The sequence below is a fragment of the Mus musculus genome, chromosome 5 (genome assembly GCF_000001635.26).
Source record: "Mus musculus strain C57BL/6J chromosome 5, GRCm38.p6 C57BL/6J".
NCBI lineage: Eukaryota > Metazoa > Chordata > Mammalia > Rodentia > Muridae > Mus > Mus musculus.
The window spans coordinates 134,985,867-135,004,986 of record NC_000071.6 but is presented as its reverse complement, the minus strand read 5'-3'; the positions used below and the strand labels follow the sequence as shown (position 1 = coordinate 135,004,986).

Below are 19,120 nucleotides of genomic sequence, written 5' to 3'. Positions count from 1 at the left end.
ACTTCCTTCTATTCCGAGCTCACAAAGAATCCGCACTGGGCTGAGTATGCTTGATGTGTTGGCCATGGAGAGTTATTAGATGCTTAACAGGGACACCTAAGCTCTGTATGATCCAAAAGCTGGGAGAGGTTGGTCTTTTTCTTTCCTTTCCTTGAATTTGCTTGTAGGTTTCTCTATTTTCATTTTACTTTATCTCATTTTTTAAAAAAGATCTATTTATTTATTATATGTAAGTACACTGTAGCTGTCTTCAGACACCCCAGAAGAGGGCATCAGATTTCATTATGGATGGTTGTGAGCCACCATATGGTTGCTGGGATTTGAACTCACGACCTTCAGAAGAGCAGTCGGAGCTCTTAACTGCTGAACCATCTCCCCAGCCCCTCATTTTTTTTTATTGTATTGTATGGGTACTTTGCCTGCATATATGTCTGTGTACCATGTGCATGTCCAGTGCCCAGGGAGGCCAGAAGACAGTGGATCCTTGGTGTATGGACAGATGATTGTGAACCACCATGTGGGTGCTGGGAATTGAACCTGATTCCTCTGAAAGGGCAACAAATCTTCAGACTCTCCCTCCCTCCCTCCCTCCCTCCCTCCCTCCCTCCCTTCCCTTCCCTTCCTTCCTTCCTTCCCTCCTTCCTCCCTTCCTTCCCTCCTTCCCTCCTTCCCTCCTTCCTTCCTTCCTTCCTTCCTTCCTTCCTTCCCTCCCTCCCTCCCTCCCTCCCTCCCTCCCTCCCTCTCTCTCTCTCTCTCTCTTTCTTTCTTTCTTTCTTTCTTTCTTTCTTTCTTCTTTCATATAGGGTGGATTGCCTTGAACTCTTGATCCTCCAGCCTCCCCTTCTACAGTGCTGGGATCACAAGTTCATAAGTGTGTGCTGCCATACCTGCTTTATGCAGAGCTGGGGAGGGACCAAGACTTCCCTCGTGCTTAGTAGGAACTCACCAACGGAGCTACATTCCCAGCTCCCCTCTTAAACCCAAACTTTTTTTTTTTTTGGTTTGTTTGTGTTTTTGAGAAAGGGGTTTCTCTCTTTAACAGAGCTGGCTGTCCTGGAACTCTGTGTAGCCTGGGTTGGCCTCAAACTCAGAGACATCCACCTGCCTCTGCCTTTCATGTTGGGATTAAAGAGACATATATCACCACCTCCCAGCTGCTGCCGCCTCTTCTTCTTCTTCTTCTTCTTCTTCTTCTTCTTCTTCTTCTTCTTCTTCTTCTTCTTCTTCTTCCATTCTTCTCCTCCTCCTCCTTTTCCTTTATATATATATATATTTTTTTAATTAGGTATTTTCCTCATTTACATTTCCAATGCTATCCCAAAAGTCCCCCATACCCTCCACCCCCACTCCCCTACCCACCCACTCCCACTTTTTGGCCCTGGTGTTCCCCTGTACTGAGGCAGATAAAGTTTGCAAGTCCAATGGGCCTCTCTTTCCACTGATGGCCAACTAGGCCATTTTCTGATACATATGCAGCTAGAGTCAAGAGCTCCGGGGTACTGGATAGTTCATATTGTTGTTCCACCTATAGGGTTACAGATCCCTTTAGCTCCTTGGGTACTTTCTCTAGCTCCTCCATTGGGGGCCCTATGATCCATCCAATAGCTGACTGTGAGCATTCACTTCTGTGTTTGCTAGGCCCCGGCATAGTCTCACAAGAGAGAGCTCTATCTGGGTCCTTTCAGCAAAATCTTGCTAGTGTGTGCAATGGTGTCAGCGTTTGGAAGCTGATTATGGGATGGATCCCTGGATATGGCAGTCTCTAGATGGTCCATCCTTTCGTCACAGCTCCAAACTTTGTCTCTGTAACTCCTTTTTTTCTTTTTTCTTTTCCTTTTTTTTTTTTTTTAAAGATAGAGTCTGGTCCTGTAGCCCAGGCTGCCCTGAAACTCATTATATAATCCATGCTGGCCTCGATCTCACAGCAGTTCTCCTGCCTCAAGCCTCCTGAATGCTGAGATTTCAGACCAAGTTCTGGGAAGGATCCTTAGAGATATTTTTATAGGAATTTTTGGTTTTTGAGACAGGTTTTTGTTTTGTTTTGTTTCATAGCCTTGGCTGTCCTGGAACTTGCTCTGTAGACCAGGCTGGCCTCCAACTCACAGAGATCTGTTTGTTTCCTGAATGCTAGGATTAAAGGCATGTACCACCCCACCCACCTAAACTTCCTTTTTATTTATTTATTATAAATAAATATTATTTATTATTTATTTTATATATTTATTATGTCTCTGTGTATCTCTGTATTTCTCTCCCCCTCCTGTGTGTGTCCTCTGTGTCTGTCCATTTGTGTGGTTGTACAGGTGTCACAGCATGCATGTAGAGGTCAGAAGACAACTTGAGGGAGTCTGTTCTCTGTCTCTATGTGGGTTCCAGGAATTGAACTCACATCAATAAACTTGGCAGCAAGTGCCTTTATCCACTGAGCCATCTCACCAGTCCACAGAGTGAAAGGGTTCATAGTTCTGTTGGGAAAAGGTAGTGTTGTTAAAGAGTTTCTGACCAGTCAACCTTCTGTCTAGCCAGCTCACCCCAGCCTGGCACACGACCTTTGACCACATGCCCAAAAGCCAAATAGCCCAGATCTGGTGTCAGGAGTGGCGTTGAGGACATACATAGTCCTGGCCCTCAAAGCATTGTGGTCACATGGCTCGCTCAAGGCTGAGCCTGGCAAGCTGAAAAACCTGTTGGTTTGAAGGTCCCAAGTGAACATTCCAGAGAAAGTTGTGGGCGGGGCAAAGAAGGGGGTCAAGCTCCGTGGCAGGACTCTGGGGGTGGCATGTTGGGGAAAGGTCATTCCAGAGCTGCCCACCCTTTCCCAGCTTGTGGGCCAAACCAGGGAGTTTGCATTGGTTGGCTTCGCAACTCAGATGGGCTACTGAGCCAGAGCTCCTAGACCCCGGGATTATACTGAGATGAGCCTAATCCTTATTTCCTTTTTCTTTCTTTCTTTCTTTCTTTCTTTCTTTCTTTCTTTCTTTCTTTCTTTCTTTCTTTCTTTCTTCCTTCCTTCCTTCCTTCCTTCCTTCCTTCCTTCCTTCCTTCTTTTTTCTTTTCTTTTCTTTTCTTTTCTTTTCTTTCTTTTTAAAAATATTTTGACTTATTGTGTGTCTGTATATGTGTAGCCGGCAGTGTGGAGTCAGAGGACAAGTGGGGATCAGTTCTCTCCTTCCGTGTAGGTCCCAAGGACCGAATTCAAGGCATCCGCTGAACCATCTCTCTCAGTCCATTCTTATTTTACACTGAAGGAAACAAAGAAATGGAGAAAGGCGGAAGTTACCCAGCTCCAGTCACTAGTGTGGCTCAGGTTGGATTCCTTCCCAGATTTCATTTAGGGCCCTCTAGACCCAAAGAAGTGTGGTGTGTGTGTGTGTGTGTGTGTGTGTGTGTGTGGTATGCGTGTGCATGGCAGGCTGGGAGGTAGAGACACTGCACCCTGGCGGCGACCGGGAGTCGAACGGGTTAAGGCTGGAGGCAGCGAGTGTCTTCCTAACCGCACCTGGCTCAGTATCGGTCACGTGGCCAGGGTTTCACCTGCCCTGCTGGGCAGGGACAATCAGGCCGCTTGTTCCCTAAGCCGGTCGCCATGGTGACAGGAGTGTGCCTGGGGAGGTCACAGGGGCAAATTCCTGCCTGCTGGTCCGGGTGTGGCAGGGGCATCAGCTGGATTGTAGCTTGTTTAGGAGATTCCCGAGGGCCCCTGGAGGTTCCCGCTGGGGCTCAGCCTCCCAGGGGCCCCCCCAGTGTGGCTTCCCACCTTGCCACCTGAAGTCCTGTTTCTCCATCTGCCTGGTGTCTTCCCAAATTTTGAACCTAAGCGGATTAATCTGTTGATGCTTTCCGTATACATTGGCAGGCATGGCACCCCAGGCGCAACAACTCCAGATGGAAGACATACTATTACCCCTCAAAAAAATTCTACAAAAAAAACAGATGAGGAACAAAAGGAAACAACTTCAAAGGAAGGAGGCAGCCATGACACGCCAGCCATTCCAGGCCAGGCACAGCTCATCAGCCACAGCGGGCCAGGCACACTACCGCAGGCGCGGTACAGCAGCCAAACCACGCCAGGCTCAGCACGGTAGTCACAGCTTGTCAACTACATCACGCCAGTCACAGCACACCCGGCACATCACGCCCAGCACAACACACCAGGCACAACACACCGGACACACCAAGCCAGGCAAACCGTACCAGGCACAGCATACCAGGCAATCCAAGCCAGGCGAAGCACGCCAGAGACACCACACCAGGCAAACCACACCAGCCACACCACGCCAGTCACACCATGCCAGGCACAGCACCTCAGGCACAGCAAACCAGAGACACCATAGCAGGCCCAGCACTTCAAGCACAGCACACCAGGCACATCAAGCCAGGCACAGCATGCCAAGCTTGCCACACAAGGCACAGGACACCAAACACAACACACCAGGCACAACACACAAGCCACAGCATGCCAGGCACAGAATGCCAGGCTTGCCACACAAGGCACAGGACACCAAACACAACACACCAGGCACAACACACAAGCCACAGCACACCCGGCACCACTCAACAGGCACAGCGCAGCTGGCACGGCGCACCAGACACAACCAGCCAAGTCCACGCTGCGTCTACACTTGCTTTAAGGTAGTAGCAATCTGCTCTGCTTGGGAAAAGCCTTTCTGAAGGTTATAATCCTATCTTCTCTGCCTGCAAGCTCGAGCCTTTGTTAATTGAGGATCTACTGTATGCAAAGGTCCGAGGTGCAAGAATCCTTGCCAGTTCTGCTCCAGATGGAGCAAATACCAATACTTAAAAAAAAAAAAAAAAAAAAAAAAACAAAACTTCAAAGCATAGAAGCGGACCCAATCCTGGATCTTCTAAGATGGCATATCTGAAAGAGACGGTTGAGTGAAAGACCTGGAGGCTGAGGTGAGAAGGATTTGACTACATGAGTGGGGTTGCGGTGGAAGAGAATGTTCTAATTGCTTCTCGGCCTTTTGGCTAAGATCAAGTGGAGAATGTTCTAGAAGCCAGAACACCATGTACAATGGTGAAACCATCTAATTATTTTTGAGATTTCCATACATGCCTTAGGCTGACTTAAACTCTTTGGGGTTTTTTGTTTGTTTAGATTTGTTTTGTTTGTTTGAGACAGGGTTTCTCTGTGTAGCCCAAGCTGTCCTGGAACTCACTTTGTAGACCAGGCTGGCCTTGAACTCAGAGTTTCTCCTGCCTCTTGAGTGCTGGGATTAAAGGCATAGGACACCAAGCCAGAGCTGGGCATGGTGGCACACGCCTTTAATACCAGCACTCGAGGGGGGGGGCCGGGGTGGCAGAGGCAGGCAGATTTCTGAGTTTGAGGCCAGCCAGGTCTACAGAATGAGTTCCAGGACAGCCAGGGCTACACAGAGAAACCCTGTCTCAAAAAAAAAAAAAAAAAAAAAAAAAAAAAAAAAAAAAAGACGCCAAGCCAGGTTGTCTCAGAAAACAAACAAACAAAATAGGCAGGAACAGTTTATTTTGACTCAGGATTTAAGGGTTCATCTCGACAGGAAAAGCATGGCCACAGGAGCTGGTTCCACTGTCAGGATCCACAGTCAGGAAGCAGAGAGAGATGGATGCTGGTAACCAGCTCACTGTCTCCTTGTCTCCTGGGGTCTGCAAGACCCCAGCCCATGAGATGGTACCATCCACATTCAGGGTGGATTCAGGGTGGTCCAACTGGGTTAAAACTCTGGAAACATCTTCGCAGACACAACGTGTCTCCAAGATGATGCCAACCCACAATGCATTGCACTCATCAGCAACAGTCCTCTCCTAGGCCCTTAAAAGTTTATGCCTGCCTCCATATGTAAAACACGCTTAGCTCATCTCCATCAGTCTGCGCCACCTCAGACCCTTGTTAAAGACAGGCTCACAAATAGCCAAGATTGACCTTGAACTCGCTATGCAGCCTAGCATGATCTTGGACTCTGGATCCTCAACCTCTCTAATGCTGGGATTACAGGCATGTGGTCTGGAACTGTTTGTTTGTTCGTTTGTTTGTTTGTTTGCTGTATTTATTTTGTTTTTATGTGTATGGGTGTTTTGCTTACATGTGTGTATGTGTGAGCCTGGTACCCATGGACATCAAAAGGAGACATTGCAAGCTACCATGTGGGTGCTGGGAGTTGAACTCAGCTCCTCCTGCTAGCCCTTGATCCTCCTCTGTTTTCTGAGTGTTGGGATTACAAATGTGCAGACCCTGTCCGGCTTTTAAAGTCATTCTAGAGGAGCCAGGGATTGATTCTCCGGGTAAAGTGTTGGTGTTTGAAGTATGAGGGCCTGGGTTCAAGTCCCTATCACCCACGTAAAATCAGGGCGCTGTGGAGCACCTCTCTAAATCCAGTCCTGGGAAGGAAGCCAGAGACAGGCAGACATCAGGATCCAATTGGCCGGCTGGCCAGCCAGCCAGGATAGCAGAATTGATGCATTCCAGGTTCATTGAAAAAAAAATGAATGCTGCCTCACCAAATAAGGTGGCTCAGAGGCTAAGGGCACTTGCTGCTTTTCTAGAGGAGAGAGAGAAAGAGATTACAAACTAAAACTAAGAATTAGGTGGCTAGCAATTGAGGAAGCTGTCTGGCATTGACCTCCGACTTCCACATACAACATCCACACATACACACACACACACACACACACACACACACACACACACACACACTCTCATACACTCACACACATAGAGGCCACTTACACACACTCACACACACTCTCACACACTCTCACACACTCTCATACACTCACATACAAACAGAGGCCATTAGAGTTATTTCCCCCTTCTTCATGCCTCCTTCTCCAACCCACTCCTCCTAGCTCCGTTGATTTTATATGTCCCCCATGGCTCTGACTGTTCCCTGTCTGCTTGCCTGGAGTCATTTCTCTGCAGTTATCAGCACCATCTGTCCCATACTCAGAACATATTTCTCTGGTGGTCTGTTCTGTTCCGTCCCACACTGGGCTGTATTTTCTGCCCTCTGGCTCTGTGCTCATGGCCCTCGGGGCTCGTGGGACTGCTCTTGGAGCAGAAAGTTGGCTTTGTGTTCCCAAAGCTGAAGCCCTTTGGGGGAAAGACAGACAGACAAGAATCAAGGGACCTGTGAGATTTGTTAGACTCTCCAAACGCTTAGCCATTCCCAAACTAGTCTCCCCCCCACCTCTTATCCTTTTTGATTTGTTTTGAAAGCTTTTGTTTGTTTGTTTGTTTGTTTGTTTTCCTCTTTAGGGTTTCCCAGACAGGGTCTCTCTGTGTAGCTCCGGCTGTCCAGGAATTCAGTCTGTAGACCAGGCTGGCCTCGAACTCAGAGATCCACCTCTCTCTGTTTCCTGCCGAGTACTGGGATTAAGGCGTATGCCACCACAGTCAGGCCGTTTATAAAATTCTTTAAAATTATTTTTATGTGTTATTCTCCCCTGCCCCGTGTGTGTGTGTGTGTGTGTGTGTGTGTGTGTGTGTGTGAATGGATTCTCTTGTGTATTTATATGGGTTCCGGGGATTGAACTCAGGTTGTTCGGCTTGTAGGACAAGTGCCCTTAAGCACTGAGGCCTCTATCTCACCAGCCCTCTGCTGATGGTTTTTTGAGATGGGATCTCATGTAGCCCAGGTTAACCTTAAACTTACACTATGTAGTCAAAGATGACTTTGAAGGAGGGACTTTGAAGCCAAGGATGACTCTGATCCTCTTGCTCTGCCTTCTAAATGCTGGGGTTATGGCTTGCACCACCATGCCCAGCTGTTAGTTTTTTGTTCTTTGGTTTTTAGTTTTTAGAGACAGGGTCTTGCTGCACAGCCCTGGCTAGCCTGGGACTCCATACATACATACATACATACATACATACATACATACATACATACTGCATACATACGTGTATGGATAGATAGATAGGTAGATAGATGATAGATAAGACTAGCCTTATCCTTTTAGGGATCCTCCCACCTCTGCTTCCTGGAGGGTAGGCATAAACCTCCATCATGCTGCTTAGTCCCCTTGACCTCGTTGAATTTGAGGTCCACACTGGGGAGGACTGAAGTCACACTGTTTGTAGCTGCCTCTGCAGAATGAAGCATCCAGGGGCTCTTCACGAAGAATTACAGAAAAGGTCATCACACACCTAAGCCTGTGGACTGTCATTTGTAAGTGCTGCGGCGCCCTGAGCACGTATTGTTCCCTTCACTGATGTCTTCTAAGTCAACAAGACGCTGATCATTCATTTGACAAATATTTACTAAGTGCCTGCTAAGTTCAAACATGGCCTTCATTTTACTTCGTTTATTTTCTTTTGCAGGACTGGGGATTGAACCTGGGTCTCAAGACATGCCGGGCAAATACTGTAACGGCTGAGCCCCTCCCTGGGAATTGGGAACCAGCTAGCTAGACTACTGAATGGTGACCTCAGGTCTTTGTTTTTAAGTTCATTGTTGTTCTTGTTGTTTCTCTGTCATGGAACTTCCTCTGTATGCCAGGCTGGCCTCAGAGGATCTGTGAGACTCTCTGGAGGGCTGGGATCAAAGGCATTTGTCACTACCACCCAATTTAAACATTTTCTTTGAGACAGGGTCTCACAAAGTTCTCCAGACGGGCATTGAACTCACTCTGGTCTGTGTGGATCAGGTTGGCCTTAAACTGCCAATCCTCCTGCCTTAGCCTCCCAAGTACCTAGGCTATAGTTTTATGCCACTAATGTTGGCCATTATTTTATTTTACTTTATTTTATTATTTAATAATAATGGGAATGGCCGCAGGGGCTGTCACACGTGGCAAGGCAAGTCCTCTACCACTGGGCTACATCTCCAGTACACAGGTGTGACTTTCAGAGCTTGGTCTGCACCAATGGCAAGACCCCGTTTCTTATGGAACATAGAAATCCAAGCCTGGGGCTGGGGAGATGGCTCAGTGGGTAAGTGACTGGCAGCCATGGTGGAGAGCCAGAGCCTGCCGTGAAAGAGAGCAGGAAAGCGTGGGGTGTGGGTGCACATGCAGGCAAGGCAGCCATGTGCTTAGAAATAAAACCAGGGCCAGGGGACGACTCAGCAGGTAAAGGTGCTTGCTGCTAAGCCTGAGGACTTGAGTTCAATCCCTGGAACCCACAGAGTAGAAGCATGAAATCAGTTCCGTAAGTTGTCCCCTACCTCCATGTGAGTGCTGTGTCATGTATATGCCCTTCAACACACACACACTCAATGAAAAAATTATTTCAAATATGGGTTCTGTATTTATGCCATTTCCTCCCCTCTTTCCTCCCTTAACCCCTCATGTCCCATCCCTAACCCCAATTCCTCCCAAATCAAATTCATGACTCCCCTCTATGTGTGTGTGTATGATGTATATGTGTGCATGTGTATGTATATGATATATATGTATATGTATATAATTTCTGATTTATATGATATATATGTGTATATATGATGTATATGTATATGATGTATATGATGTTTGAGGTGTATTTGTATATATATGTATATGATGTATAAGTATATATGTGATGTATATGATTTTTGAGATATATGTGTATGCATATGTAATAACACACATATAAATATATAAATACAAGCTGCTGAAGTTTAGTGTTTGGCATCTACCTGCTTATTGTTGCATATGTGTTTAGGGCTAAGCACTTGGTATTGAATAACCAGTGAGGGGCACAACCCCGGAGAAGACTAGAACACTAAGTCTTCCTCCCTCAGAAGATGTTGCTTGCTTGTACCTCTTTAACTAGGAATGTTTTTCATGTATTCCGTGGCATGTTGGCCTGTCGGTGTCAACTGACTTTGTCACTGTTTAGGTCTGCTTTAGGCAGACATTTTGCTGTGGTACAAGGGGCGGGCGGGATCCAGAGCTTGATTAATGTACAAGTACTGTGGCATCTAGGCTTGTACTCAGTTCTTCACTGGAGAATACTAGGAAAGCATTGTGTTACTGATTTATGGTCCTAGCCCCTCACTGGGGGATTCTAGGCAGGTGCTCTACAAATAAGCCACACCTCCAATCACTGAGTACTGTATTTGATTAAAGGATACACTAGAGAGGGGATAGACTTTGACAACATGGAGAAAAAGGATTCTGAAACATATATGTATTTTATCAATGCAAATATAATACCCTTTTAAAAACCTTATTTATGAGGGCTTTTAAGATGGCTCAGTACACGGGCTGGAGAGATAGATAGCTCAGTGGTAAAGAACACTGACTGCTCTCCCAGAGGACCTGAGTTCAATTCCCAGTACTTACCTTGCAGCTCACAACCATCTGTATATAACTCTAGTTCAAGGGGGTCTAATCCCCTCTTCTGACCCCCAATAGCACCAGGCAGTCACATAGTGCACAGACATACATGTAGACAGAACAACCCATATGCATAAAAATAGATATCCAGATGCTATCCAGATAAATGATATCTGGATTGATATATCTAAATAGGTGATATATAGGTGGTATCCAGATAGATAGATAGATAGATAGATAGATAGATAGATAGATAGACAGACAGACAGACAGATAGATAGGCAGGTTGACAGACAGACAGATAGGTAGATGATATTTAGATGATACATATCTAGATGATAGATTGATAGATGATAGATGATGATAGAAGATAGAAAACAGATAGTAGATTGATAGTGGATAGAAGATGATAGGATATAAATAAAATATAGACAGTGGATAGATGATAGATGACAGATGGATGGATGGATAGATAGATAGATAGATAGATAGATAGATAGATAGATAGATAGATAGAATTAGTGCTTGCTGCCAAGCCTGAGGACCTGAGTTTGATTCCAGGGACCCACATGGTGGAAGGAAAGAACTGTTTTGATAAGTTATCCTCTGATTGTCACACACTTGCCATGGCCCTCTCTGGGTTTCAGGAAGTCATTTCTTTTTCACCAGCATTCAGTCTAAAGACTTGGGACCACAGTAGCCATGGTGGCCATGAGGGAATCATTAAAGAAAAATGATTTAGGCTGCGGCTGTAGTCCAAAAGTAGAGCCCCTGCCTAGAATCCCCCAGGGAGGGGCTGGGGGCGTGGCTAGTGGTAGAGCCCCTGCCTAACCTCTGCCCTTGCACATGCAAGGCCCTATTGTAGGTTCTGGCACTCTAGAACAAGAAAATGAATGGGTTCAGGCTCATCACTGACAAAGAATGGGAAAATTAAATTAGAAGGGATCATCTGGTCTAACTACTTTGTTGGATTTATGGAGAAACTGAGGTCAAGAAGGGGAAAAGCTAATCTCGTCACTCCGTGAAGTTCAGTGGCCTTCCAGCATCACTCTTGTTGAGTTAAAGCCCCTATGTGATGCTGGGATGGGAACTCGGCAGTTTACAGATTGTGCTGCTCTTGGCGAGGACCTGAGTTCAATTCCCAGCACCCACACTGGGCATTGCACAACCACCTGTAACCTCACCCCCAAGACATGTGGCACCCTCTTTGGCCTCTACTGGTGTCTATACATACTGCAGCATACCCCCCTACATGCATACACAGAGATTTAAAATTGAACAAAAGGGGCTGGAGAGATGGCTCAGCAGTTAAGAGCACTTGCTGCTCTGACAAGGACCCAGGTCCAGTTCCTAAGCACCCACATGGTAGCTCACCACCTGCAACTCCACTTCCGGGGGATCCAGTCTTCTGGACTCTGAGAGCACTAGGCACGCATGTGGTGCACATACCTACATGCAGGCAAAACACTCATATAAAACCATTGTTTTGTTGTTTTTGATTTCCAGAGTAGGATTTCACTGTGTAGCCCTGGCTGCCCTAGAACTTGCTCTGTAGACCAGGCTGACCTCAAACTCACAGAGATCCACCTGCCCTCTTCCTCCCGTATGCTGGGATTAAAGGTGTGTGCTGCCACTGCCTGGCTTTAAAAAAAAAATTTAAGTGCAGGTAGAAAAGACAAAAACAAAGAAAGAAACAAAGGCAGATACACCTACAACGGGAACAATATCGCCTGTCTTACAGGTATGTCCGACCTCCAGGTACATAGACCCTGCAGAAGATCCCTCAGCGGGCAGCAGGGGCCCCAACCCTGGCTTGCTTCTTCTCCAGCTTGGCAAAACCCAACCCTGTTGGCTTCGGTGACCTTTCCTGGACCGCTGGCGGAGTGAGGACAAGCAAGGCTACTGTGTGAAGCCTACTGAAGACCTTGAGGGAGCCACAGTAAACATTGCAACTGTGTTTGATGAAGAACTTGGCTTTGGGTCCTGCTAGCAGGAAGAGCTCAAACTGGCTTGGCAAGGGCAGGCAGGCCTGAGGCCATAGCTTGGCTGCAGGGCCTGGGAAGGAACTCTGAGACTGTGCACTCAAAAGGAACCCGGAGCCTTCTCTCCCAAAGCAGCTACCCACCTTCTTTGTATCTCTAAGCTCCTGCTTGGCTGGAGGTAGTAACATATTAATGATAAGAATGAAAATTAATTAATCCCCTCAATACCCAGCTGTGTTACCATGGCTTTGTTGTTGTTTTTATTTATTTTATTTTTTAGATTTATTTATTTTAGGCATACGAGTACACTGTTGCTGTCTTCAGATGCACCAGAAGAAAACATTGATCCCATTACAGATGGTTGTGAGCCACCATATGGTTTCTGGGAGTTGAACTCAGGACCTCTGGAAGGGCAGCCAGTGCTCTTAACCACTGAGCCATCTCCCCAGCCCTTGTTGTTGTTGTTGTTTTTAATGTGTTTGTTTTGAAACAAAGTCTCACTCTGCAGCCCAGGCAGGCCTTGAACTCACTAAGATTTACCAGCCTCTGTCTCTAGTGTGCTGGGATTAGTTGTACTTTGTTTTGTTTTGTTTTCTTACTTTTTCTTTTCCTTTCTTTAATTTGAGACAGCAGGCTGTCCCTTTGTAGAGCAGGCTGTCCTTGAAGCTGTGAGGATCCTCCTGTGTTACTTCTGCCTCACAAGTAAGGGGATGACAGATGTGTGTCAATAGGCCTTTGCCTCTCTCTCTCTCTCTCTCTCTCTCTCTCTCTCTCTCTCTGTTATTGTCCTTGTCCTGTGTTAGGAACTGAACTTAAGGCCCCACTCATGCATGCTAGGCAAGGGTTCTCCTGCTAAGCCCCAGTCCCTCTAACCCTGAGCTCCGCTCCACTAACCCTCTATGTAGACCAGGCTGCCCTCAAATTCAGAGATCCACCTGCCTCTGCCTGTGCTGGGATTAAAGGCCTGCACCACCACTGCCAAATTTTTTTCTTTTTACTTTTTTTTTTCCTCTTTAAGTTTAAAGAATTGTGTACTTCCACTTCTCTCTCTCTCTCTCTCTCTCTCTCTCTCTCTCTCTCTCTCTCTCTCTCTCTCTCTCTCTTTTCGAGACAGGGTTTCTCTGTATAGCCCTGGCTGTCCTGGAACTCACTTTGTAGACCAGACTGGCCTCAAACTCAAAATCTGCCTGCCTCTGCCTCCCGAGTGCTGGGGTTAAAGGCGTGTGCCACCACGCCCGGCTCCACTTCTCTTATTAAGGATTTGTCTCACTGCTATTGGTTTTGGTTGTTGGTTTTGGTTTCTTCAGGGTTTCTTTGTGTGGCTTTGGCTGTCTTGTAACTTACAATGTAGACTAGGCTGGCCTTGCACTTTCAGAGGTCTGCCTGCCTCTGCCTCTGAAGTCCTGGAATTAAAGGCACGAGCCACCACCGATGAGTATTATTTTATTATTATTATTTTGTGTTATGAGGGGTATTGCATATGCATGGGGGTGTCTAAGGAGACAAGGGACAGCAGGTCCCCCTGAGTGACAGGGGTCTGTGAGAACTGCCTCACATGGGTGGAGGACACTGAACTCAGGTCCTCTGTGAGAGCGGTATGTGCTTCTAGTCCATTAAGTCATCTCTCCAGACCCCATTTCACTTTCTAGTTAAAAACGGTCTCACCAAACTACCCAGGCTGGCCTTGAACTCACTCTGTAGCCCACATTGGTCGCAAACTCAAGATGCTCCTAGCTTCAGCCTCCAGAGTAAGGGGGACCACTGGTGTACATCAGCACAGTTGGCTTTACTGTGCCTTCTGGAAGCTGGGTTGTCAGTGAGAAACGCCACGCCCACCTTCGGGGCTCTCTGGAACAGTGAGGTCAGAACTACCTCTCAGATGTGCCTTGACCCAAGTTGGTTCCCTGGGCAGAGAGTACTAAAGCTGCATAGAGACACTGCGAGCTGGCTCTCTGCCCACAGCCCCAAATTCTCGTCTCCACCTTCCTCGGTCTTCACCTTCCTCGTCCCTTCGTCCACCTAAGCCCTCTCATTATCTAGGGTCCCCTTCATCCTGCGTTTCATGGAGTGCCTTGGAATCTTTTGGCACTGGGAACGCTGGAACCTGCCTCCAATGCCAGATGCTGAAGGAAGATGAGAGTGAGGCTAGCCCCAGGCTACAAACCAAGACCCTCCCATGCCTAAATCAAAGAAAGCTCAGTGGGTTGCATGCTTACCCAGTAAGCTAGAAGACCTGAATTTAATCCTGAAAACCCCTACAAAGAAAGGACAGAACTGCTGGACAGTGGTGGCACAAACCATTGATCCCAGCACTGAAGTGACAGACAGGCGGATCTCTGTAGACATCTACACACACAATAAAAATAAATTTAAGTAATAAAAAACCCCCAAAACCCTGCTTCTTAGATCCCCTCCCTTTCACTGAGCCAATATCTGTTTTTTCTTTTGAGATAGGGCTTTGTGTAGCCTACCCAGGCTGTCCTGAAACACACTGTGTGGTCTAGGCTGGCTTTGAACTCACGATCCTCCCGCTCACCCGCCTATGAGCTCAGATTACAGTCATAGCACACACTTGGCCCAAAGTCTCTTCTCTCCAAAGCACATCAGACACTTTCTCCTTCTGGCACTATCACCTCCTGGATAAGAGAAGACTGGTTTCCTAGGGAAGTTGCTGGTATCGCCATCTCCACTCCTCTCCTAGGATGTCAGGAATGAACTAAGGACTGGGGCACTCACTATTAATAGCAACCCATTTCCTCTTCCTTAGGTCATCCTGACGACAGCACACTGGCATTCCTTAAGAAGAGGAGAAACATTAAGCAATCTTTTGGCACGGAGCACACTGGAACCTGCTTCTAATACCAGATGTTGAGGTAAGATGATCATAGGCTAGCCCGGGGCTACAGACTGAGACCTCGTGTCAAACCAAACCCAGCATCAAGTTCGTTTGATCAAATGTCCATGTGACCCTCTTTCCCTCCCAGCCACTGTTGCTCAGTAGCCTCCTGCTCCAGCCTCCCCGGGGTTCCTGTTTTAGGCAGGACACTCACACAGGTTGTCTAAGTGCCCGTCTTGAAAGGCTTGCCACCCACTCACTTCCCCCCCCCCCCAACATTCTTGCTAAGGCCACTCATAGTCACCCTGTTTCCGAACCCAAGACTCCTTCCCAGTCCCGTTCTTCCAAGTCCTTTCCATTCCAAACACCCTTGTCCGTCCCCACGTCCTCGAAACTCTTGCTTCTTTTGCTTTCTCAGCTGAGCTCATTTGTTACCCTGCTTTCGGCTGCCATCTCTGTGTTAACAACTCCCGGGTTTACGAGGTCTCTTTCCTGTCTCCTGGGTCATCTCACATGGACGTTTCTAGTCAGACCAACTCCTACACTCAAAATGAAACTCTTCAGCCGCCCCAGAACCAATAACCGAAGGCAGACAGTTTAGGCGATTTTACTTTATCTTATGGTGGTTTTTCAAGACAGGGTTTCTCTGTGGAGTCCTGGCTGTCCTGGAACTCTCTCTGTAGACCTGAGACTGGCCTCACTCTGTAGACAGAGGCAGACCTGCCTGCCTCTGCCTCTGCCCCGTGCTAGGGATAAAGGTGAGCACCACCCCTGCCTGGGGAAAGCTAAAGCTTCTTTAGTTCCTTCTCTCTCCCAAACTCTGACACCCTAACGGCCTGGAGTGCTAAGAATCAGGCTCCCTTAACCCTGTCAGTTCTGCCTCAGAAAGGGGTCCTGCTATCATCTTTGAATGTCTCCTTCAAGTTTCTTTTACTCCCCCACCCCCACCCCCGGTTTTTTTTTTTGTTTGTTTGAGACAAAGTCTCCTTATGCAGTCCTGGCTAAACTGGAACTTACTACATAGACCAGGGTGGTCTCCAACTCACAGAGATCTTCCTGCCTCCACTGTGCTGGGATTAAAGCCATGCTCCAACATGCCCCCTCCCCGCTTTTTGAGACAGCTCACGTAGTCCAGGCTAGCTTTGAAATTGATATGTGAAGCAGGCATGGTAGTCAGTCTGGTCTACATGAGTTCCAAAACAGCCAGGGCTCTGTAGAGAGACTCTGTCAACAAACAAACAAACAAACAAACGAAAGAGAAAGAGAGAAAAGAAAAGGAAAATAAAGAAAAATGAAGTTGGTCAGTGGTGACACACACCCTTAACCCTAGCACTAGGGAGGCAGAGAGGCAGGCGGATCTCTGAAAGTTTGAGGCCAGCCTGGTCTACAGAGTGAGTTCCAGGACAGCCAGGGCTACACAGAGAAACCCTGTCTCAAAGGAGAAAAGAAAAGAAAAGAAAAGAAAAGAAAAGAAAAGAAAAGAAGAGGAAAAGAAGAAAGGAAAGGAAAGGAAAGGAAAAAGGAAAGGAAAGGAAAGAAAAAGGGAAAGGAAAGAAAAGAAAAAAGGAAAGGAAAGAGAAAAGAAATTTCTAAGTGTTAGAGAGGCCAACCTTGAACTACATTTCCACCTACACTTTCCAGACGATGTCACCCTTTTAAAGCCTAGGAAGCCAGGGACCTGTCCCCCTCCAAGAGCCCCGCCTCAGTTCCCTTTACCTTGTCCAAGAGGTGCCTCCAGTCTCAATATTGTTTAAAGCTGGGTCCCTCCCTCCCTTGAGGGCACTGGGAAGAAGGTGGGGTGGCCTTTCCCCTCATCTCTCCACCTCCAAGTCAGAAGACTTTGCCAAATGTCCCTTTTAGGTGTCCCCCAACACTCCCAGTGCTGGGAATGGAACCCAAGCCCCATGCATGCTACACAAGTGTCCTACCACTGAGCCACATCCCCACCGTCTGTCTGAATGGCAGTCCTTTAGGTGAGGCATTTGGTCTGAACAATAGGTCTTTTTGTTCCACGTCTCCAAATATGAAATCTCGGTAGAGAATGTAATTCTTTAGCTTGCACATCAGCTACCCCAAATGCCCGGAGCAAGGCTGTGGATACAAGCACAAACCAACTAGGCTGTCCCAGAGAAGAGTCCCTGTGTTCTTCCCCTTGCCCCTCTCCAGCAGAGTTCCTCATACGCCCTCTGGCTGGATTGCTAGATAAACCTCGCTCGCCATAGGGTCTGTGGAGATCAGTGCTGGGATATCTCCCAAGTGTTACCCACCTAGTGAGCACAAAAACTCATGTGTACCCCCACTTTCTCCTTACTCAACCTGTGAAGCTGTTTAAAGCTCGCTGCCCGTGATGAGGGCTATTCGAGGGACAGTCCCCAGCAGGTGCCCCGTAGGGGAGGTGGTAGCCTGTGCGGTGGCGTTCAGGATAAGGAAGCTCCAGCGACTGCAAAAAACGAAAGACTTTTATTGAAAAATATGAAATGGCCCGTTTCATGGTTTGCCTGTCTCTGCCCACTGTGAGCTTCTGCGGGGCTGGCAAGTAGCTGCAGTGGCCACCCCAGCCCAGTTCTTGGGAAGGGCGAGGTTTCTTTGTCCATTCGGCTTGGACAGTTCCTAGGCCCGGTAGTCAGGTGGCAGCCGGAGAAGGGGAGATGCCAGCCTGTCTGTCCTCTTCCAGCCTAGCAAGCAGACTGTGTGTCGTCTGTCACCATCTGGAAGGTGGGGTGGTCTCAGACGCGAGGCTGCACGCTGGACGGGTGGGGTTCATCGACTGCTGGTAGTGGTGACGGTACGGTCTGCGTGCACCCGGCCCCTCAGACGTAGTCCTTGCGGTCGTAGGCGGTGCCGGTACCGGTGCCAGGGCCGGTGGATCGCGGCGCAGAATAGAGGATCTTGGTGGGTGCATACTTGTCGCGCGGTGGGCAGGAGCAACACAGCAAGGCGCCCCCTAGCAACTGCAGCGCGGCGGCAGCCCAGCCCACGTACAACCCAGCTCCCATCTCCCGCTTCTGGGCCTCGGGCACCAACGGGTTATAGAAATCCCTGATGATGGTGTTGGCCGACCAGGACACCGGTACTAAGGTGAGCAGAGCCGCCAACAGGAAAAGCACTCCCGCCACGATGGTGATCTTGGCCTTGGCCGTCTCGTCTTGTACGCAGTTGGTACACTGGGCGCCCACGAGCGCCACGAGGAGCCCGAAGGCGGCCAGCAGGATGGACACCACGATGAGGGCTCGGGCGGCCTGCAGGTCCTGCGGCAGGGCCAGCAGCGAGTCGTACATTTTGCACTGCATCTGACCGGTGCTCTGCACCACGCAGTTCATCCACAGGCCCTCCCAGGTGATCTGCGCCGTGATGATGCTGCTGCCGATGAAGGCCGAAACGCGCCACATGGGAAGGGCGCAGCACACGATGGTGCACAGCCAGCCCAGCACGGCCAGCGACGTGCCGGTGATCTCCAGGCCCATGGACATGGCTGCTGGACTTGAACCGGCTCGGCCGGGCAGCTCAGGGGACTGGGAGACCAGGGATCGCGGCCGCTGGACCTGGGAATCAACTGCCCTTCGAAAACTGACGGACGTCTGTCGCCGGGAACGACGGGTGGGTGGCAAAGGACGGAGCGCGCTTAACGGCTCCTCTCCTGGGGCTCGCACAGAGACTGCCCCTGCACCTGCCTGTGGCTTTGGAGACTGGCTTCTGAGACTGGGTTGGCTCTGGGATGGGGTGGGTTGGACTTAGCTTGGTGCCTAGAGGAGGAGGGTGGAGCTCGCTCTTCTGGCCCAGGGGACAGTGACGTGTGTCCCGTCCAGTCCGGTCCGTCCTCCCCAACCCCCTTCACCATAGGAGAAAGGATTTGGCTAGAACCTCAATGCTGAAGTGTATGTGTTGTGTGTGGCGGGGGTGGGGGTGGGGTGGGAGAGTGTGTATCGAAGGAGGGCGGGGTCGTCTAAGCTCCCTCCCTTCCCAACCTCCCCAAGCTCCTTAAGCATAACGAATTCTCTAGAGCTATACAGAGTGGGAGGGGCGCTTCAAGGATTTGAAGTGCAAATCA

The 19,120-nt window shown here is 48.6% G+C and overlaps 1 protein-coding gene, 1 long non-coding RNA gene and 1 other non-coding gene across 3 annotated transcripts; 2 read left to right on the top strand and 1 right to left on the bottom strand.

Moving 5' to 3' along the window:
• The first annotated feature begins 3,636 nt into the window (after window positions 1–3,636).
• On the top strand, window positions 3,637–17,554 carry Wbscr25 (Williams Beuren syndrome chromosome region 25 (human)). Its single transcript, NR_026907.1, has 5 exons — window positions 3,637–4,917; window positions 8,318–8,428; window positions 11,996–12,414; window positions 15,004–15,109; window positions 17,397–17,554. It is a non-coding gene; the product is annotated as a Williams Beuren syndrome chromosome region 25 (human) (long non-coding RNA).
• LOC115490310 lies at window positions 4,970–5,152 on the top strand. The gene has a single exon (XR_003956123.1). It is a non-coding gene; the product is annotated as a U2 spliceosomal RNA (small nuclear RNA).
• Cldn3 (claudin 3) lies at window positions 17,511–18,773 on the bottom strand. The gene has a single exon (NM_009902.4). It carries the CDS (start codon window positions 18,540–18,542, stop codon window positions 17,883–17,885), a length of 660 nt encoding a protein of 219 aa, NP_034032.1. The 5' UTR covers window positions 18,543–18,773; the 3' UTR covers window positions 17,511–17,882.
• Between the last annotated feature and the right edge of the window lie 347 nt (window positions 18,774–19,120).